The sequence below is a fragment of the Quercus lobata genome, chromosome 2 (genome assembly GCF_001633185.2).
Source record: "Quercus lobata isolate SW786 chromosome 2, ValleyOak3.0 Primary Assembly, whole genome shotgun sequence".
NCBI classification, from domain to species: Eukaryota; Viridiplantae; Streptophyta; class Magnoliopsida; order Fagales; family Fagaceae; genus Quercus; species Quercus lobata.
The window spans coordinates 18,055,957-18,078,829 of NC_044905.1; the positions used below are offsets into that span (position 1 = coordinate 18,055,957).

The 22,873-nt window shown below is 35.8% G+C and overlaps 2 protein-coding genes across 5 annotated transcripts; one reads left to right on the top strand and one right to left on the bottom strand.

Annotated features, from left to right (window-relative positions):
• The first annotated feature begins 278 nt into the window (after nucleotides 1-278).
• Nucleotides 279-18,712, top strand: LOC115974799 (dynamin-related protein 3A-like). 4 transcript variants are annotated; one of them, XM_031095319.1, is made up of 20 exons: nucleotides 280-903; nucleotides 1,073-1,355; nucleotides 1,473-1,501; nucleotides 1,598-1,699; nucleotides 1,887-1,955; nucleotides 2,055-2,114; nucleotides 2,747-2,860; nucleotides 4,920-4,968; nucleotides 8,379-8,488; nucleotides 8,813-8,905; nucleotides 8,993-9,085; nucleotides 9,185-9,322; nucleotides 10,311-10,397; nucleotides 10,697-10,795; nucleotides 14,906-14,948; nucleotides 15,737-15,879; nucleotides 15,977-16,120; nucleotides 16,248-16,300; nucleotides 17,487-17,586; nucleotides 18,089-18,712. In XM_031095319.1, exons 1-20 carry the CDS (start codon nucleotides 538-540, stop codon nucleotides 18,314-18,316), a joined length of 2,403 nt encoding a protein of 800 aa, XP_030951179.1. In that variant the 5' UTR covers nucleotides 280-537; the 3' UTR covers nucleotides 18,317-18,712. The 4 variants fall into 4 exon arrangements, with proteins under 4 accessions (XP_030951180.1, XP_030951181.1, XP_030951179.1 ...); XM_031095318.1 differs by having other exon boundaries at nucleotides 14,903-14,948; nucleotides 18,089-18,665; XM_031095320.1 differs by lacking the exon at nucleotides 10,697-10,795 and having other exon boundaries at nucleotides 279-903; nucleotides 14,903-14,948; nucleotides 18,089-18,665.
• An 804-nt stretch (nucleotides 18,713-19,516) lies between these two features.
• On the bottom strand, nucleotides 19,517-22,873 carry LOC115974800 (protein TIC 55, chloroplastic). The gene is made up of 3 exons (XM_031095322.1): nucleotides 22,375-22,873; nucleotides 21,106-21,208; nucleotides 19,517-20,874 (listed from the first exon to the last, which is right to left on the bottom strand). Exons 1-3 carry the CDS (start codon nucleotides 22,791-22,793, stop codon nucleotides 19,756-19,758), a joined length of 1,641 nt encoding a protein of 546 aa, XP_030951182.1. The 5' UTR covers nucleotides 22,794-22,873; the 3' UTR covers nucleotides 19,517-19,755.

The following is a 22,873-nucleotide window of genomic DNA, read 5'->3' on the forward strand; positions in this document are numbered from 1 at the left end:
ACTCGATTTCCATGTACAAACCACCTGGACAAAGTGCCACATCAGACAGGAATAACCCATGAAAATCGAGTCTGATTTAAGGGCACAAAATCGAGTATTTGAGACTCGAGTTGCTAGAAATATATATAGTTTGTAAATGGACCCTACTAACTAAATAGTTTATTTTTTATGGGTAGTTACCCATTTTCGCCCAAAGTCTCCAAGGCCAAAGGTGCAGCAATGGGTCCCACAAATGATGGCATGGGTTTTACGCATACTCTTTAAATCGGTCCGCATTAACAGTTCCCGGCGCCAGTGACTTACTATTCAAACCAAAAAAGGCAAAAAGCCTTCCACACTCAACGGAAAAAACTCAGGAAACCTCCCCAAGCAAAAATAAACAAAACCTTGACTTTCTTACTTCCTCTCCAAGAACTTTATCCCCATAACGGTCAAAACAACTACTTTCTATATAAATATAAATAAAACCCTTCACTCTCTCTCTCTCTCTCTCTACCTTAGGGTTTTTGATTTTTTTTCTTTCTCTCTTTGAAATCTATGGGCGAAGAAGCAAAAGCAATGGATACGCCACCAACGATTGGGGCATCGGTGATTCCAATCATGAACAAGCTCCAGGACATTCTGGCTCCGGTGGGGGCCGAGCTTTCGAAGATTTCGCTTCCACAGGTGGCGGTGGTCGGCAGCCAGAGCAGCGGCAAGTCGAGCGTGCTCGAGGCGTTGGTCGGCCGCGACTTCCTCCCTCGCGGCTGCGACATTTGCACGCGGAGGCCGCTCGTCTTGATGCTCGAGAATCGTCCTCGGAATGCGGCTGACGACGACGACGACGGTGCCGAGTGGGGCGAGTTCCGCCACTTGCCTGGCAGGCGCTTCTACGATTTCTCCAAGATTCGCCGCGAAATCCAGGTGCTTAGATTTATTGCTTTGATTCAACTTTCGTATTGAAATTCTTTGTGCTATTGAGAGATTCATTGAGTTGCAAGCATTAGTGGAATTAACATAACAAATTCAAATGGTGTTTGTTGAGTCTGAGTCTGAGTCTGAGTCTGAGCTTTTGTGTTTGGGGGTAGTGCAGGCTGAGACGGAAAGAGAAGCGGGGCAGAACAGAGGGGTTTCAGATAGACAAATTAGCTTAAGAATTTCATCTCCAAATGTGCTTAATATGACCTTAGTTGATCTACCTGGTGTTACTAAAGTTCCGGTGGGAGATCAACCCACTGACATAGAAGCGAGGATTAGGAAAATGATAATGGCACATATCAGGCAGGAAAACTGTATTATTTTGGCTGTTACTCCGGCCAATTCTGATTTGGCAACTTCGGACGCACTTCAGATGGCTAGAGAAGCTGATCCCACTGGTACCAACATGGCTTTATCAATTTTTTGAAATTTGGTTTTACTTGTTATATTGAATACACTTGGTTCTAGTGTTTGATACTTAATGTTGTGGAACACTGACATAAATGTATCAACAGGTTCTAGGACAATTGGTGTAATCACTAAGGTTTGTGTTTTTTTATTATTATTTTTTTAGCATCCTTGTTAAATTGTTAATATGCTTGAATAACGGTATAATGTGGTACTCCTGTGCTGTTTGTAGCTTGATATAATGGACAGGGGTACTGATGCCCGAAACTTTCTGCTTGGAAAAGTTGTTCCACTTCGTCTCGGTTATGTTGGTGTTGTGAATCGCAGTCAGGAGGTGTAGATTCTTTTAAACTTATTTTGCAACGTCCATACCTTTTTATTTACACCATAACTACCTGTATGGTTGTTGAAATTGCTCATCAAAAAGAAAACAACGTGTATTTGATTACACCATAGTGAATGTTGGATTTTTCTTTGGTTATTACTAGTTAGTTACCTCTACTTTTGTTCTTGTGTCACAGGATATTAATAAAAACCGGAGCATTGCAGAGGCTCTTGCATATGAGGAGCAATTTTTTCGTGATCATCCTGTATTTCACTTTCTCAAACCATAATTTTGGCTTCACTAATGCTTTACTTTTGACTTGATATTGAATGTTTGCTTTTGTTGAATGTCATACATGTGGAAGGTGTATAGTGGTCTCTCTGATCGTTGTGGCATTCCTCAGTTAGCAAAAAAGCTAAATCAGGTTCTTCTGCTCCCCATTTCTTCACTCTGAAAATTATCGCTTTGTGAATGCATTTGCTGTGTACAAATGATTGTACCAAGTTTTTTAGATAAGCTTATATTTGTCTGGTATCATTGTTGCATTTTGTTATTAAATTAACCCCTAGGGTAGCACAATCGGCTAGGGACCATGTCACATTAGGCAGTATTCACTAGTTCGAATCTTCCCTTCTCCCTCTCTTGGGGCCAAAACTTATAAAAAAGAGGCCGATTATTATTAATTAGGGGTTAATATTAAGCTTAATTTCATTTAGCTTTTGAAAATTGTAAATGGTCCCATTGGTGATGCAGACAGGAAACAGCTGAGTGCTTTTCTTTTCATATAAATTACTAAATGCATAGCGTGCATGAGATGATATACTTTTTACTAATTAAACTTTTTAGATATTGGAGCAATGGAAAATGGAATGGTTGTGATTCTGTTTCCCTTTCTTATTTAGACAATTTGTTGTCTTTATTAATTTTTTCTTCTGTTTTTTGACTGGTCATTGTTGATTTTGTTTGTTTTCTATTCAGATCTCTTACTCTTTATTATTTTTCATTTCTTTTTTTCTTTTGATTTTTCATTGTTGATGTTATTTGTTTCCTATTCAGATTCTGGAGCAGCATATCAGAATGGTTCTCCCAGGTTTGAACGCTGAGTTAAATTTCCATATGATGAGTATTGTTAAAGAGCGACGAATGTATGGAGAAGCTATTGAATCTAAAGTAAGTTACGCAGTATAAAATATGTGAGTTGCTAGAATATTTTTAGCCTTCTTTGGTGCTTAAATGTAGTTTGCAAAGTTTGGGGGAACTGGTGTATTTGCATATATGATGCCATAATTGTACTAGAGTACTAGTAAGATTGGATAATCTTAAGTATCGTATCCATGTATGATGCCATGATTTCTTCATGGAATCTGATAATCCATATTTAGATTTATATATATTTTTTATAAGTGTATATTTAGATTTATATTCTGCTGGAAACTGTTTATTTGTGCTCTATGATGAACAACTATAAGGGCATATGATGCCATAATTGCATTAAAGTACTTGTAAGATCAGATAATCTTAAGTATTGTATCCATGAATGATGCCATGATTTTTTCATCATGGAATCTGATCATCCGTATTTAGATTTATATTCTGCTGGAAACTGTTTATTTGTGCTCTATGATGAACAACTTTAAGGGCATGGTTTTTTGGTAGATTTTTTATATAAAAAAAAAAAAAAAAATTCTTAAGCATTTACGATTCTCATGAGTTTCTAAACTCTTGGCTATTTGATTCCTGAGTAATTAGATCTCAATGTTCAGTAGAACCTGAGGAATTAGTTTTAGAAATCCAGAGAGTATAATGTAGGCTGTATGGCTAACTTGGATATGACACTCTATATACCAACATATGCCCACACATGTATATATTCAATTAAATCAATAATGAGAAAAATTATAATTCACAAAGCATAATGCTAATAATCTGAAAATTAATTAAATCTCCATTATCAAAAATTAAACTGAAATTACTATTAATTTATTTTAAAGCTTTCTCCAATAGAAATTATTTGAATACTTTGAAGTTATCACTCAGAATAACAAAGGTGCTTCAACAACCATATTTTCCTTCGGATTTTTTATAAAGCAATATTCTTTTTATCTTGAGAGAGATACAAATAATGCTTTTGAAGCTATCACTCAGAATAACATTGGTACTTTAGTAACCATATTTTCCTTTGGTTTTCTCATATAACAATATTCTTTTTATCTTGAGAGAGATACTCCATAATTCAATAAGAAGATCATCATCATCATTTGGAATTTTCTTTACTTCTTCCATTAGTAACTTCGTACCCACTAGTGCCATCAAACATGATGTAAAGAAACCTACTTAACCAAAGAGTAGCAATGCACTTATATTCATAAATCAGAATTAGGCAAAGAAAAGGAAAAGGAATTTACATTTTCCACATAAAAGAATATATATTAGCTAGCAGAATGATATATTTAGATTAGGAGTATATACAAGGAACTTTCTTTGTGGATATCCCATCGGACACATCTCATAGCATAATCAGTAACTTGTGCGTATTAAAACAAATTAGAGAGAATTGCAGGTTGGGGGTGGATATTTGAGAGATGAAAGGGAGAGTAATGAAAATTCCAAAGATAGCTAAGCAAAATTTATTACCAAAGGTTTCCCAGAGGAGGGAGAAAAATTACTTCGAGAAGTTGAAGTCTAAACATGACGGTCTGCTGGGATTGATCTGTTCTGTTTAGGTGTGCATTTATCAATTTCCGGTTTTGTGTGCAAGGTGAGGGAGATCAAATTTCCTAACATTTAGGAATCTCATAAAGTGTGGGAATTGCGGTATGCTGAGAATTTAGTTAGCCAAACACTAATTTTGGTAAATTCTTTTCATTATTTATCAAAAAATTTTTTTTGGTAAATTCTGAAAATTTTGAATTCCCACTTTAGATTCCTACCAACAAAACACAATCTAAAAGATCTGGGTAAGCTATTAGTTATTGCTTTGCTACTTAAAAATTAAAAATTATTGCTTTGGCTTGTCTAACAATAGCTTTTGACACAAAAGTTATCTCTTACTCTGCAGATGCTTCTTGAATGTTTTGTATATGGATATGTTAACACATTTACTTACTTTCACCTTTATTGATTACTATATTTTTATTTGGTGTGGGGTGTGTTGGAAAGGAAATTTTCTTATTTTGTTCCCCCCACCTCTATTCTCTCTAAGCATTTTTTTTTACATGCCATTAACTAGGGGGAACAAGGGATGATTCTGCTGAACATTTTGACACAATATTGTGAAGGTTAGATTTCGTTATCCTGCTATAGTTTTTGTCCAGGGTTTTCACTCATTTATCTAAATTGTTGCTACATGTAATATCCCTATAGTGACTACTTTATGTTTCATTTACTTAATTAGATTTTTCAACCTTTTTACATTTTTAATTGTTTTATATAAAAGGGTAAGTTGATTTTTTTTTCTTCCTTTTCTCTTAAAAGGCCCCTTTACCATTACTATTGGCTGTTAGAGAATTAGCATTGTCTAGTTTAGCTAAAATTTGCATGCCGAAGCCCAACCCAATAAATCATTATCATCCCACATTGGACTAGCAAGGTCCTAGGCAAAATACATTCTATCTACACTGCACATCCATAACTAACTAGCACTGTAGCTTAGCAATTGGACTCTTTTATGTTATTTCTGCTAGCTACGGTGTGTGCTCTCTTCCTTCTCTCTCTATGTGCAAACTCATTCTGTTTCCTTCATCACGTTGGGGGCCCACTGCAAGATTGGTATAGTCATCTATTTGAGCAATGGGTGTGCCTTATCCTTCCGATGGGTGGTCCAAATCTTCCTTTGTTGAGGGGACTTTACACCATGATCCTCCTCCACATGTGGTCCACAAGAATGCTCTATGATGCTGACTATAGGGAGTCATCAACCTAAATGAGGTTGAAGCTGAGACTGAGAACGAATGGTCCAAGCAGAAATTAGAGGACAATTTTGATGTCTTAATGATGCCCTTGTTTTGCGATGTGGGTGGTGGCATGGGCAAAGTTGTACAGTGAGGTTTCGGTGAAGGGCGAGATAAATGGAAAGAGATATTGAAAAAATAGCAAGAATATAATATTTTTATAGAATGGAGAAACAAATATTGAGTCAGATGTGGGATGTATTGAAACCGAGTATCTAAAATACAAAAGTAGCTTCTTAAGTTAAAATTTTCCTAAAAAACATTGCCTTAGTGTTGGACAAGGAGGCTTTGTTATCCTTGTATCTAGTGGGCCCATTAGAGGGAGAGGGACAACATCGGAGTCCTAAGTTCATCCGACCTTTTCAGAATTGGTAGTTGGAATTTATTGATAATATTCTCGAGGTATTTTATGATAATTTACCTGCTTCTTCCCATCAGGATCAAGAGGTGTGGGTGCCATCTAAGAAATGAGTATTTCAGGCAGAACCATATTATAATGCTCTTAACTCTTAAGTGTTCTTCAGGTAATTTCTTCCCTTGGAAGAACATATGGATGGCAAAGGTTCCATTAAGGGTGGTTTTCTTCATGTGGACTGCAGCCCTTAGGAGGATTCTAATTGTTGATAACCTTTGTAAGAGGCATATTTTGATAATTGATTGGTGTTGTTTGTATAAATGTAGTGGGGAATCTATTGATCATCTACTTCTCCAATGCTCTATAGCAACAAATATATGGTCCTTTGCCTTCAGCTGGTTTCGGTTGGCTTGGGTGATGCTCAAATCAGTGCTTGATTTGTTAGAATGTTGGGAAGGTGAGTTTCAGTGCCACAGAGGAGCGAACATGTGGTGAGCCTTGCCCTTGTGTGTCATGTGGATTCTGTTGTATGAAAGCAACAGATGAGTCTTTGATGGAGTTGAACGTCCTACTTTTGCAATCAAAAAGCATATTTTGTGGTCTTTGTTTGACAGGATACGTGCTCTAGGAGACAACCACCTTTTTGTCTTTTGTTTGAGTTTATTGATTCTCTGTATTTTTTATTTGTATTCTTTGAAAGGGACTTGGACAATTATTGTTCTCTTTCCCTTTTCTGTTTCTAATAAATTTTGTACTTATATGTATAAAACATCTTTAAACTTTTTTTTTGTTGATGGGAAAACAACTTTGAACTTGATCCTATTGTTGTGGGCTGGGAATATTTGGGCTATGGAGTTTGTGTGGACTGCTTTTATTTGTATTCTTTGAAAGGGGCGTGTGCCCATGCATACGTAAGTCTAGTGGGGAGTCTGTGAGCCATCTGTTTTCTTGATTGTTTAATGGTGCTAAGCCTCTTCAGGGTTAGTTGGGTGATGCTGGGCTTAGTAATTGAGGTTTTAGCTTGGAAGGACAGACACTTCATTTAGGGTGTTGTACTCGTGTCATACTGGTGTCGTATTAACTGTTTTATATTATAATTTTTTAGAAATTGCTCGTGTCAACGTGTCGTACCCGTGTCTGTGTCTGTGCTTCTTAGGCTTTTAGCATGTTGGAAGGGGATTTCAGTAAGCAGCAGTGTTGGTAAAGCCTCTTGGAGCCTAGGTGCTAAGTGCAAGCATGCACTTAATTGAAGTGAAGCACACATTAAAAAAATAATACTAATAAATTTCAAAATAATTATTAATGAGAAAAACAACAATCAAATGATTAAATTATCATATAAATTGAAATAAAACCTTTTATATAATTCCTATAATATTTAGATAAGCGCTACTTGGTGCTACGTGCTTTGCTCTTAAGTGCGCTTTTACCAACACTGGTAAAGTGTTTTGGAAGTCAATCCCTTTGTGCCTAACATGGACTATTTGGAGAAAGGAATAGACACACCTTTGTAGGAAAGCAGCTACTGACAGTGCAACTGAAATTCATATTTCTTAGCACTCCCTTTTTGCACTTTTTAATGAAATTACTTATCACAAAATTGTGCCCATTTGCAAATCCTTTTGGTTCATTATCCTTCATTTTGTAGATCTTCAGCATAACTTGACTATCTTTGCTAATTAGTTATGTATTTGGTTGTAATAGCTTATAATCCAACTTGATGTTAGTCTAGTCTTATGCAAGAGTTTATCTTTGATCTCCCCCAGCCACAACTTTTATATATTTTAAATTTGTTTCTTCTTCTCTCTTCTACAAACTCCTGTGATGTTTTGATGCCTAACGTTGTCAGCCGAACTTACTGCTTGCCAATTTCCTGGTTTGGGCAATAAATTGATTCCGATGCTTAGTATATAAACAAAGTGAACATCTCTTCATCTTCGTTATCTAGAGTGAGTCTTAGTAGTACTTCTTGGATGTTATCAATATTGATTTTTTTCCCCCTTCTTTGGATTGATTTCTAATTGCTTTTTTTTGCTTTTGCTATGCCAAAACTCAAGATATATGTCAAACTGTAGTATTTTAGATTCATCTACTTTTAGTTCTATGTGTGATAGTTCAATATGCCTTCAGTTCCCATAAATCCAATTAGTAATACTTCTTAGAATAAAGGGAAACTGCAGCATCCTTGTATTTAGGAATTGATGCTATCTTTCCCTTGTTCACACATGGGTTTATTTCTGTCTGTCTTCTCTGGACTCTAATCTTTAATTTTTTTTTATACCAATCTGTAAAAGTAGGACTAGTTCAAGTACTGCTTATTTACTTTTCATGGGTTTGTTGCCATACTGATTTTCCCTTCCGGCACCTTGTTAATCATTGACAGCATTTTCTTCCTTGGTGGATGGAAGGAGTCAGGAGATGTCAACTAAAGAGTTGTCAGGTGGAGCCAGGATTCACTACATTTTCCAGTCAATTTTTGTAAAGAGCTTGGAGGTGCACAATCTATTTTCAGAAGCATATTCTATCTTCTTTAGTGCTGCTTCTTTTTTATACTTAATTTTAATTCTTTAATATGTTCTAACCTAAAGCCATATTGCTATAGTTCAAACCTATATTCCTTCCTCCTGCTTCATCCTGTTATTTGAGTTGATGTGCATGCTCCATGGAGTTAAGCTTAAACTAGATGGTTTTATCTATTGATTCTATCTGTAAATGATGTTAAACTTTGTCTATTATTTATCTGCTGAAAAGTTTATTGGTGACAATGATTGTTAACCATCACACTAGCTGCCTGCTAACTACCTGGAGTATTTGTAGGAAGTGGACCCTTGTGACGATCTATCTGATGATGATATCCGAACGGCTATTCAAAATGCCACTGGTCTTAGAAATACTTTATTTGTGCCAGAAGTGAGTATCATGATGATTGCATATGATGTATTTGTTTTGTGTTTCCCATGGGTGATTGGATGGTGAATTCTGGCATTGGTGTTTCAGGTTCCGTTTGAAGTTTTGATTAGAAGACAAATTGGTCGGTTGTTAGATCCTAGTCTTCAGTGTCTCAGATTTGTTTATGATGAACTGGTGAAGGTGACATATACAAGTCTAGTTTGCTGTGCTCTTATGAGTTCTGCTTTTGTGTTATTGTGTGATGAATTTCAAGATGTAGAATATTTTGTTTCCCTGCAGATGAGCCGTGCTTGTGAGGCAACTGAGTTGCAAAGGTTTCCCTTCTTAAGAAGGCGTATGGATGAAGTCATGGGAAAGTTTTTGCGTGATGGCGTAAAGCCTGCTGAGAGAATGATAGTGAATCTTATTGAGATGGAGGTTATTTAATATCTCCGTTCAATTAAATTTTGCTCTTTTCTCTGATGAGTTTTTAGACTCTTTGCACTCGTATCGCTAATCTTTTAGCTTTCTTTTGTTTCTTTCTATTTTTTAAATTTCTGTAGACTTCTTGTATGTGCTTTTCCAATTTTAGTAAATTAAAATTACATATAAAAAAAAAAGAAAAAAAATCTGTGGGCAATGATGTTATACTTAAAATCTAGGATGGGACGTAATTAGATATATGGGTGGCAAAGTAGGCACAAAAGTATTTATAGTTAGAACTTCATATTGCATCTGTGCTAATTGATGGTAAAGTGGAATCACCAAGTTTCAAAATTCATTTGAAATCTGATATTACATATACTAATATCTTTCAAAATGTGGACTGGAATTTTAACTAGAAAATGAAGGCTTGAAAATAAGGTTTTATCTAAGTGTTTGACTGCTTACTACTAGTCAGATATAAGAAATCAAAAACTTATATCCTGCTATCAATAGAAACAAAACCATGGTGTTGGCTATACAATAACATAAAGAACAGAATATGAAAGCTTGTATCCCGAAATCAAGCATCATGAATTACCGAATTACAATACTTTTGCAGCTTTCAGTCACCTTGAAAATATCCTGCTTTGATCACTTAATATTGTTGGAATTATTTTCACTAAAACGAAGCAATTGTGCTTGATTAATACACAAATTTTACAGTATGCTGTTTGCTATCTTGAATGATTTTTATCAAATAATTTCATTACACCTTTGATGTCCTTGACAATCTGTTGTTTTGGTCACTTGCTGGAATGAAAGGGATTGATTCATTTGCTTTCTTGATTCCTACATGATAAGTGATTGTGCTTTGGTACCAGCAGAATTTCATATGTGATGGCAGTCTTTCTACTGATCACATCTTGTTTTCAATAACATCAAATTTGACACACAAATGCCGGTATTGTTTTCTGCTGATATATGAACTTATTTCATTCAGATGGATTATATAAATTCTTCAAATCCAAATTTCTTAGGCGGGAGCAAAGCTGTTGAGATTGCCATGCAGCAGCTGAGATCATCGCAGGTATGTTCCACCACTTTTGGTTGAACCATTTATATAGGATTAGACAGTTAGCTATATGATATGTGATAATGAACTATGTTACATGACTGTCAATTCAATGTGAATATAGCATGATATGAGTTCAGATCCAACTAGATACTCTGAAATTCATGATCAATATGAACATCTGTTAAATAGATCTGAATTGATTGCATATTAAATTTTTGTATCACTGATTTTGTGATTGAACCCCCCATTAACAGCCCTACCATAAAGAGTATATTAATTTTATCTTAAAAATGTTTTTCCATATGATTCAGCGCAATATGGATGTTGAAAAGGTACCCACGTTGGAGAAGGGCCAGAATTCTCGAGCTGGTATTCCTAAGTCAATTGTGAATGGTGTTTTGCCTAATCAGGTACTCCCTTTGTCCCAATTTGTCCCAATTTGTTTGTCCAGTTTCAAAAATCCAACTTTTTAAGGGAACATTATTTATTTTCTTGTGCTATATAAAAATGTATAATTTTCAAAATTACTCTTAAATAAATTTATCAAAAATGGTTTTGGAAGTAAAGTAGAGGCATAATAGAAACATTAGTAAATTAATGGTTTTTAATTTTAGAAAACATGACAATATTTTGGGACATCCCAAAATGGAATAAAGGACAAACAAATTGGGATGAAGGGAGTATATTTTTATTTTTACCCAAACTTTAAAAAAGAAAAAAAGGAAAGAGAATTTAACCAAAAACACATGTAAAGGAGAGAGTGGATAGAGCAAATATGAAATGCCAAGAAACACTTAAAGGGAGGAAATGACCCTCAAATGCTTTTAGGTTAGGATCTTTCTTTTTGAGTTTTAGATCAGCTTTCTTACAAACTGATTTCTGAATCCAAATGCAAGGAGAAGAAATTTAAAAATGACAAAGAAAAGTATCTGTGCTGAAACATCTTTGTTACTTGCACATATGCTCACTGGCCTGTATGCTGTCCTTTGCCCAATTTTAATGCTGGAATATTCTTATTGATCTACCATATTAGTAATATCTATTAGGAATAATGCTAGAGATACAAACTATTTTATAAAATTTTTTACAAACTGCTGATGTGGTGAGTAATTATTGGTAAATGAAAAAGTGATATTAATAGTGGGTTTAGATAAAAACCAATAAGAGGATGACCACATCAACATTTTGTAAAAATGTTGTAAAATAGTTTGTGACTGTAGCATTACTCATCTATTAGGTTGTGTACGATTGGCAGGAATTTAAGGAGAAAATTTAATTTTTTGGGAGTTACCAAAATTATGGGTGTGTCTAGTTGACTAATTCCCACAATTTATGGGGCTCTATAGTCTCGCCTAAAAGTTAAGGATTTTAATCTCAGACGTTTAGCACTTAAATTAGAATCATAACAAATCACACTTATAACTAGTTAACATTCCTTATCAGGTCTCACCTTCTGTAATGGTCACATGAGTTGTTTTCTCCCCATTAAACTTGCATTAAATCCTTGGGATTTTTAAAACTAGTTTTTAAGACTTGATGAACGCTAAGATCTAATATTTTAGGAATTCAAACAGCTAATAGTTTGAGCTCATGGGAATCTTAAATTTTCGAAAAATCAAAATATTTTTTTATAGGTGATTAAAAAAAAGAACTAAAAAAGAAACAAAAATACAATAAAGAACCTAAGGGGTATATAAGTTGTATACCCTTAGATAGTTCAAAAAATTACAAGAGTAGCTCTCCATAAAGTCAATGAGCATAGGTCTTTTTGGATCTACAAATGTCCAATGAAATAGTGAAGGTACAAATTGTAAGTGAATCTCCAGAGTGTAGAGGCTTCTCTGTCTTCAAAATTCCTCCTATTCCACTCACTCCAAATGAACGACATAAACATCCTGGAACTGCATTCCATACCTTATATTTGAATGATTTTTCCGTTGCCACTGTCGTAACATTCCTTTCACCATCATAGGCATCTCCCAAGTTATTTCAAAAGCTAGTAAAATGAGTTTCATTACCCCACTGCCACAAGACAATGAAGCAACAAATACTCAACTGTTTCTTCACCATTTTTACACGTGATGCACCTATTGGGGATAATGCCCATGCCATAATCCCCTTGAAGTGCCAAAAAAAAAACCATAGGGAGAAGCATTAACCAAGACAGAAAATTGTAACGTGGTAATACAAGAATAAATCCAACGTCTCCACTTTTCACCAAAACCCATCCTCTCCAAGAGATAAAGAAGAAACTCCCAATTGACATGATCATAGGCTTTCTCTATATCTAGCTTGCATATAATGCAGGGATATGACTCCCAATTGACATGATCATCCTGCTATCCATACACACTCATTAGCAATAAGCACTGAATCCAAAATTTGCCTTCCTTTCACAAATGCATTTTGTGATTCAGAGACAAGTTTATCCAAAATACCTTTCAATCTATTGGCCATAATTTAATACACTCCCAATCAAACTAATAGGGGCCTAAAATCCCTATTGATAGCATTTTTCTTTTTGGGGATTAACACAATAAAGGAAGCATTAAGGGTGAGAAATTACTGATTTCCCCAAAAACTTAAGTAGTTAGGAAATATGAATTTAATCACTTAACCATAACTCTAACACCCCCCTCACTTGTGGGGCCTAAACTCCTCCTTAATAAGTGGGGCCTAAGTCCTAACACATGGGATTTTTAACATTTTAATTGGAAGGTCGAATGCAGGCAAGGGTCGAACTCAGGATTTTTTGCTTTGATACAACGATAAATTGTCTATTGTGCCAAAAGTTTAAGCTATTAGGAAATGGTGAAATTAATCACTTATCCGTGATTCTAACAAAGGGAAAGGAAGAAGCTAGCCGAAGTCTCACCTTAGCCTCTCTGTTTACAGCTAGCTGAAGCCTGAAACATCAAGGGAAAGGAAGGAGCTAAACTCCTATCAGAATACCATGCATCTTCCTAAAATCTAATCCTTTGTCCATTATTTAACCCAAAGCCAACAAGCCTAGTGAAAGAATCCATCCTGTTCTAATTGCCTTCCTTTTAGAGACCACAACCATAAAGAATGTTTCACAAGTTGCAAGGTCCAACTCCCCACTAATTTATCATATTTTGTCCCCACCAGCCTTCTAATGCCCAACCTACCTGCTTCTACAGGTATAGTAGCAAGATCCAATCTACAAGATGAGTTTTCTTCTCTTCCCCCAATCCCCCTCATATAAAATCCTGTTGAAACTTCTCCAACTTGTTGGCTACATTTATGGGCACATTGAAAAGGGACATAAAATATATAGGTAATTCAATAGTGTACTCTTAATGAGTGTGACTCGTCCCTCGTAGGAAAGATAGTGTACTCTTAATGAGTGTGACTCGTCCCTCCTAGGAAAGGTATAATCTTTTCCAACCAGCCAGTTATCTCTCCATTCTTTCAAAAGATGTCATTCCATATGTGCCTCGCCTAAAAATAAGCCCCCAATGTGAGTCCCAAATACACCATATGTAAGGAACCAAGTCGGAATCACGAGAACAAGAAAACTTTGAAACATGTCTATGTCCACCAAAATGTATAGCCATTTTGGTGTGCATGACATGATCCCACACAAAATTTCAGGGCACACGTAAACACAAAGCTCTGCCAATGTGCCATGGCACACCTAAGTTGAAATGTTGTTGGATTTTCGCCTGGAAAATAAGCCGAAATGCTATTGGATTTTGGCAATGAAAATAAGTCAAACTGCTGGCTGATTTTGTTGTGGAAATAATATAAAACCATGTTGATGAACATTAACATATGTGATACGTGTGCTCATTTGCTTATTGTTGAAGTATATTCAACCATCATCAGATGACATACCGCATTGTTCTTAACTGAACGATGAGATGTATATGATGAATAACAAAACAAAAGTGTGGAGACTTGTGCTGCATTGCTGGATGTGGTGTATTTGGTGTGAAAGGAATGTTAGAAGTTTTGAGGGATGTGAACATTCTATGCTAGAGATTAAGTCTTTTTCTTGCAAATTCTCCTTGATTGGAGTGTGGCTTTGTCTCATTTTTCTTGTTTTTCCCTTCCTGTTTTACTTGATCATTGTAATTTTGGTTCCTGATTTTTGCCCCCACAGTGCATCCCCAATGTACTTGGGTTGACTACTTTTTTAATAATATTTTACATTACCTATCAATTTTTTTTTTCAAAAAATATGGTCAAAACTCTAAAACTACAATTTCCTCCCTTTTGCCCAGTCTAAGCAAATCAAAAATCAAAATCATTGATTCCACCCTGCTTGCATTATTCTTGATGCACATATGGTATCATTGGACATGCATACCCCTAAACCCTAAGTCAAATGTTTAATTTATTTTACTTTGAGTAGTATTATCTATTAAAAGGCATAGTCAAAATTAGGTATTGTCTTTGAGGGGCTTTTGGCAGGGAAATTGTCCTCCTTTGAATAGTATTAAGAGGCATATTCAAAATGTTTTAATTCATTCTACTTTTTTCCTGGATTTTAGCAGGGAAATCGTCCTCCTTCGAATAATGAGAGACCTGTATCATCAGGTAAACTCCTTTTTATGTTGATAATTTCCCAAGTTTGGTTATCATCCTTAACTTCCAAGATAATTAGCATGGATAATTTTCTGATTTTGGTAATTCCAGCTCAAAAGGCTCCTCCTCCTTCCTTAAGAGTGGAGGGTGAGATCATAAGTTCAAGTCCACTAGATGCTTGCATAACTTGGCAATAAAAATACATTTGTATTATTATTGTTTTATCTCTGTATGCAATCCTTTAGGGGAAATTTCTTTGCTTTCTTAATGTATATTTCAGACTTCTCTCTTTTAATATGATATTACTTATAGAAGAATTAATGCAAGAAATATCAATATACGTTTGTAGCATGCTTTGTAGTATTCAAATTTATAAGTGTATTTTGGTATCAGATACTTTTAGTAACTATAAAATAATTTGCTGGAGGATTATTGGAAAGTTCCAAATATCTTTAAAAATGTAAACATATATATGATGGATGGGAAGAGGATATGTTTCTGTAAAATGCAAATAAGTTGCTGAAATATTCTGAATGGCACATTCACTCCTTGTAAGAGCAAGGTGGAGGGTGAGTTTATGCATTCAAGATCTATTGGATGCATAAATTATCAATAAAAAAGGAAATCTGATATTTATAAGCATGTTTATGGTTTGTACATATGGATTGCTATGGCCGGACATTTGCTCATTGTGGTTGCTATGTTCATTGATTACATGAGTAGTAAACTTTTCATCAATGCAATTATTTCCTTCAAAAAATGAAGTTACGCAAGCAGTAACAGTACTACTTGCAATGTAGGAGGTAATACAGCTACAAGGACATGGGGAATTTCATCAATATTTGGCAGCAGATCATCACCTGGAGAGAGTCAAGCTAGCAGATCACTTGGTGAAACTGCTCACCATGTGGAGCAGATGCCCTCTATAATCCAATTGAGAGAGGTAATAGTGTTGTTCACAGAAGTTTATTTCTATGTAAGTAATTTGTTCTGTGTTATTCATTTCCTCATTTTTCAATTTATATTACTCTCTTGTCCAGCCCCCATCCATCTTAAGGCCACTTGAAATGACAGAGCATGAAGCAATAGTAATAACTGTAACAAAATTACTCTTGCGGTCTTACTATGACATTGTCAGAAAGAACATTCAAGACTTAGTTCCCAAAGCTGTAATGCACTTTCTGGTAAGTCTCTATCCCTGTGTAATCCCTTGTCCATTGTTGGCTTTATATTTGGGTAACTTCCGTCATCCTTTCTTTCGATATCTTGCCTGGTCCATTTAATGTTTATTTTATTGCTGATTTATTCTAGGTCAATCATACGAAAAGGGAGCTTCATAGCATCTTTATACAAAAACTATATAGGTATGTGTTTAACTCAGGGACTCTTAGGTCTTTATTTATTTATTATCATCAGTCGTTTGGCACTGTCTGAATTTTAAAAAAATACTTAAAAAATATCCAGTATATGTGATATGCCATCTCCCTTTCTGTCTTTTCATTTAGTTAATGCATTTCATTTTAATTAATATGTGTCACTTTAGATCCCACTTTGTGAAATAAATATATTCACCAAGGGTCCATTGTACCCCCAACAAAATAACTACTTATCTAGTGTGTTCAACTAGTTCTTTTACTACTTGATTGTTTTAAGTTTAAGCGCTTGAAATAATCCTTAAAAGCTAAAAGTAGGTCTCTTGACATGTGAGGTTTAAAATTTAATGAAAGAATTTAGATCATGTATCACTGCACTCAACTGATTACAGAGAAATTGTAGTGATGAAATGATTCTAATTACCCAAAAGTGGATGGACTCTTTGGGGATTGTTGTATAGTCCCTGGTTTCATTGTGGTAGCTTTATTGTAATCAGAACTTCAAGTCATAAGAAGTGGTGTTGGGACTTCAAAGATATGAGAACCAACTTATAAAACTCCTCTAATTTGCTCGAAATGATACACTCCTCTAATTTGCTCGAAGTGATACATTGTTTGAGGCTTGGCAAGGAAAGTTTGTGCGACATCGCCACATTGATGTTTGGAGAATGGTGCCTCATTGCTTGATTTGGTGCATTTGGCGTGAAAGGAATGATAGAAGTTTTGAGGGTTGTGAACGCTCTTTACTGGAGCTTAAGTCTTTTTTCCTACACACTCTCTTTGAATGGAGTGTGGTTTTTTCTCATTTTTCTTGTTCTTCCTTTTCTTTGTTTCTTGACCGTTGTTCTTTTGTTTCCTGACTTGTGCCCCCATAGTACATCCCCAATGTACTCGGTTTGGCAATCTTTTTATTATTAATAATATTCTTACGTTATTTATCAAAAAAAGATACATTGTGTCAGCACTCTTGACATATGAAAAGAACTGTATTGGTGAGGACTCCCTGTCTTCATCTGGATCAGCTGATTTTTAGGCTTGCTAATGATGAACCATGGCTTGTGTGAAGGACTCTGTAATGGACATTTATTACTTTTGTGGTACTTTATTAGATTGTTGTTGAGAAACAACTGCATATTAATGGTGAAATTTGAGCATGTTTTTACTGGTAATTATGCAGAGAGAGCCTTTTTGAAGAGCTATTACAGGAGCAGGAAGAACTAGCTGTAAAAAGAAAACAGACAAGAGAAATGTACCTTGTTTTGCAACAGGCTATTCAGGTATTTAACTTTTAAATAGTACAAAGATTAATATAATAAGTAGTTTTGTCTAGAATACTGCAATTGTGAAAAGGGAAGGGATTATGTTGGTGGCAGTCCAGCTATCTCCGGTATCCCTTTTTATGGGCCAATTTCTGGAAATAAGATTTGCAGCCATCATGAAAACCTAACCAACATAACTGACCTGAAACAGCTTCAGATGGTCAAATAGGTTCTTCCACTGGTAACTTCATTAGATCTTGTTCTTATGTTAATATGGTGGAAAAGCTCTTTGATATTCAGCAGTTGCTTTCAACATTTTTGACTACCATGAAGAATTCCCCCCTCCCTCCCTTTTCCTTCTTTTTTTCCCTCTTTATGTACTTGACTGAATAATTCCTTGGAAATTATAAATGGCCTTTCACCAATTTACCTTATGAAATACTACTGTTGGACTACCATGGGTTTTATGTATTTTCCATCTTGGCGAAAAACCTGAACTACTATCTGTTGTTGTTTGTAGACACTTGAGGAGGTTGAATCTGTTGTATTACCCCAAAATTCAAACTCACGTGTGGGCACGGATACTACCACTGGATTGCCAAGGATCCCAGGCTTTTCATCCACTCTACCCTCAGCAAATTATAATGATAGCAGATCATCCTACATATCATCATTTACTAACTCTAAAGCCTCTAGATTATTCCATTCAGAAGAGCATTCAATGTCCGTCAACTCAAATGGACTGTAACTATCAGGTGGTAGGGCTGGACATCTACGCTACAAACACCTGATGTCAGATTGTACAGTGCTTTAATTTCTATATTGGAATTCAGCTAGTGGCCAATTTACTGCAATATTGGTTCATATGAATGAAGGAATTAATTGTTTGATGACAAAAGGTGGTAAATCTTATATAAACGGAGCAGAACTAGCACATCTCTCTTGGGGTTTTGGTTTGCACCCAAATAAAAAAAAATTGAAATGGCGGAGGGCAGAGGAGAGGCTGATTGTATATGTTTTAAGAGCAATGGCATATAGTATTTATGTATTATATGTGTTAATTGAGGCTTAATACAGATGTTTATGGTGCTTGATTATTGTTTTTGTTACTGTTTTAAATTTAAAATTAAAATTTTTTTTTCAATTGGAAGTGTTAGTTGATAGAGTTTATATCTGGAAGAGTTAACTTAAACATGCGATTCCTTGAAATTGTTACATGCCATGGATATGGAAAGCGTCATAAACAAAGTGTTTTGCAAGTGAAATTAAATGGGTAAATACTGCAAGATGTTCTCATCTTGTTTGAATGGGAAGCTGTATTTGTTTTAGCTTCTGATATGTAGGGGGAAAAGCAGCCTTGATTTCTAAATAAATTATTCACTTTTGGAAGTTAAAAAAGATTTCACTTGAGTTACCAGTTATGGTAGCTTTGGACGTCTCTATCAAGCAACTTTTGTTGTTTCTCATCAGTGGTACCCCACGCCCTTAATGCGGAATTGGGTTCAACCATTCAAGCATTAATAGATTGAGAGGAGCTGGAAGATTCTCGTATATGTATCTTAATTATTAACATTACTATTGGATTTAACACCATAAGGAAAAATAATTTGCTTGTTTTTGGATTTGGAAGGGTTCTCCCGTTAAGGCGTTTCTTCTTAATGAAAAATAAGTGGTTTAGGTGCGCTAAAGCCTAATATGAAAACAAAGCTTCAGGATGAATGCTTAGATCATGACAGAAATTCACAATAATTTTACATCACTTAATTTGTGTACCACATCACACATGGACCATTAAAAAAAATATATATATTGTAGATTTTAGTGGGCTCAAGTGTGATGTGGTGGGCAAATTAGGTGGAGTAAAATTATTAGGAATTTTTGTTGTGATTCTGCAAAAGGCTATCAAAAAAACCCAAGAAAACATGAGCAACTTGGTAGCTGATGGAAATGGAATATAAGTGTTGCTTGTAAATTCCACCATGTCCATAGCTTGGACATGAAAATGCACTACTTCATGGATCTATTTCTTTGGAGCTCAAATAAGAGGCACTGGTGCAATACGAATCTTGGCGTAGAAGAAATCCCAATACAACAATCTGTTTTTCATATACTATATTATCCTTCTAAGCAGCTTTTAAATCCTATAATCTTCTTGCCCAAAAGAAATTAAACGTACCAATTGATCACTTACAATCTCCTATGAGTCCTAATGAAGTTCGTTGTGTTCATTGCAATAGCAGTTGAGCATCCATAAACTCCAGCAGAACTCACTGCTGCCAATACTAAAAGAATGGCCTTCCACTGCCTTGCAGACACTAGAATTGCCAATGCTACCAGAGCAATAGTTGTAGCAGAAAGGGCATTTTTCCAGGCTTGGAAAGCTTTAATGACGGTTCTGCATCCCTTGCAATGGACTACATGGCGAAAATACCGGTTGACCACGTTTGGAGCATGCATTGTTCCAATCCCTCCCTTAGCCGGAAAAGATGCAGAAAATCCAGCAACCAGTCCGGCTGGGGCATGTTCAATGACAGCAGGCTGTTTAGGCAATGAAATAGTGCTGTGCCCAAAATGATAGGGCATGCCATGTCCTACTTTGTCCATCCACTTCCTATATTCAGCTACCCATGTATCAGAGGATTTAAGATTAATGTATAGTTCCTTGGTAGGAACTTTTTCTTTCATTAGAACCTCATTTTGGGACGAGAGGAAACCCATGTCTTGCTCAAAAACCTTACCTGCATTCTGATGGAAGTACCATTTCGGGAAAAAATTGGCTATGGGGGATCTTTTTGTTCCTCCAAACCTTACAATAACCATGGATTTTCCTTGTCCAGTTGGTCTACAAAGGAATAAGCCTGTGAAGTAGTGTTTTACCCCCGTCTCATCAACAAGTTCCCGGTTATTTTGAAGAACACAAGGTGCTTCAAACCGTAAGAAGTTTGGCAGGGGTTGATCACTTGCCTTACCCCACCAGCCTGCAAATCCTCGATCCGTGCGTTCAGCCACTTCAAAACTTAGTGGCTGAGCATCTTCCCTTCTCGCAGTCCAATCTGTCCTATCATGTGAAATTGGTATGTGGGCTGGATCCATGAGGTTTTCAAGAAGTACAGAATGATCATATGGAAGCTCATGGGTGGTTGAAGTATCTTGAAAGCCTGGCCTGGCAAAGTTCTCAAACCAAGGTAGTTTATCAAGGTTAGGTGGTGTCTTTTGAGACAGCCATACCCACACAACTCCTTGGGAGTCCCTCACCTCATACTTTCTGAGACAAGCCGATCGAGGAATTTTGGCATCAGCTGGAAGCTGTAGTAAAGAAATTCAACATCATTATTCATTAGTTTGGATTATGGAAGTAACTGGGCAACTCATGTACAAAAAACAAACAGCAACAAGAGCCTGGTAGCTCAGTGCTATTGCCTAGTCTCCTTTATCAAAAGAACCACGGTTCAAATCCCTCTCTCTCACTTGTAACTATTGAATTATCCATTAAAAAGAAAAAAAAAAAAAAAAAGGATAGGAGAAACTGAGACAGACCTGAGGTATCTTTACGCATTTGCCACCACCTTCAAATTGCCAGCCATGGTAAAGACATTCTATTCTTCCATCAATCAACTGGCCTTCAGATAGTTTTGCTAACCTAAATCGAGCAGCACCAAGGTCAAAGTTTTTTTTCATGAGGGAGTTGATATTTCTAAAAAGCTACCGTGTTTATATGCATGTTATCAATTATTTTGGCATTCTGTTTATCAGATCTTACAACTAGGCTGAGTAAGATTACCTCACACACAAAATACAAACTCCCCACAAACGATAGGTTCATAAAAAGCATGGCATTGTAAAGACCTCATATCAGGAGATTCAAAATGTGAAACATATCAATTTATTATAACAAACAAGATAGACAGAAACTATCCACTATGAGACATGTGAGACATCAAAGAAGCTGTTAGCTTACGAACTTATGTTAGATTTGTGAAACATGAATATTAATGCAGATAATAAATCAATTTTAAAAAAAATCACTAATCTTAGTTGGTATCTAATTGAAACGTAAACCAATAAACCATGTAGATTGAGGTGAGAACTTGAAGACTCACTCAGCAATTTCTACTAAATTAAGAGATGGGATATGACTTATGAGATCAAAGCTCAGGGACTTACCAATTGAATGCTCTAGTGTTCTCAGGATAATTCTAACATAAAGTTTTTAAAATCATAACCATTGCAAGAGGCAAAGAAAACAGAGGACAAAACAGGTTAGGACCCATGTAAATTATTACAAGATCAGAAGGCTAGCAAAAAAGCTTTGAGATCATCAATAGCTAAAGAAACATTAATTAATACTAATTTGACATATACTTAAGTTCTTATTGATGTACAACAATTTAAACCACTCAAATAAATAATTATAATTTTAAGAATTCTATAGTAGAGTTATACCAGGAATTCTAGAGGATCCCTAATCCAGGGCTTACAACAGGTGAAAAGGAATAGATTTATTGCATGTCTGGACCATCTTAGTTTGATTTAAAGAAGTAAATTAAAGGGATAATTTTTATAATAAATTTCATATTTTGGCCTTGGTTTAAAACAAACATAGATAACATTCAAAATAAACAAACAAAATTTGTCCCTAAAGCATGAATTACAGAATCAAGTTCAACCTCAAATGTGTGATCACTGATCATCCACAAACAAACTCAAAACCAGAACTTTAGAAATCCAATACTATGTTTGAATAAATCATATGCACCACTTTTCTAACTTGGACTTCAATTTACAAAGAGAAAGAACTATGGTCACCTGTGGGGGCAGCGATCCTCGTAACAGTGAATTAGGCCATTGCCATCCTTGTACAACACGACCTGCTTGTCAAACACAGTGAGACCCAGAGGTGCATCATCAGGCAAGTTCTGTGTGAGGTACAGTGGATACCACTCTTCTGTCCAATCATAGTTCACCACCACCCTCTCCTCTTCACTAGAGGGACCCACCAGAACCTTATTGTCTTCTTCGCTCCGATCAAGTGAAGTTGCAGCTTTGATATCTGCCACTGCACCACACTTGAAGAAGTTGAAGGTGTTGCTTTTTCTTATGTGTAATAATTGTCTTAAGGGTTGTGAAAGAGAAACAAGTGGTGGTGTTGGTTTGGTGGTGGGGGAAGATAGAGAGAAAGAGAGTGTAGAGGTGTAGTGAGAGGGAAATGGGAGCAAAAAAGTCATTTTCGGTTGGAAATTGTAATGGGCAATGAGTGAAGAGAGGCTGGAGTAGAAATGAAGCCATATGTGAAGAGACAGATGAG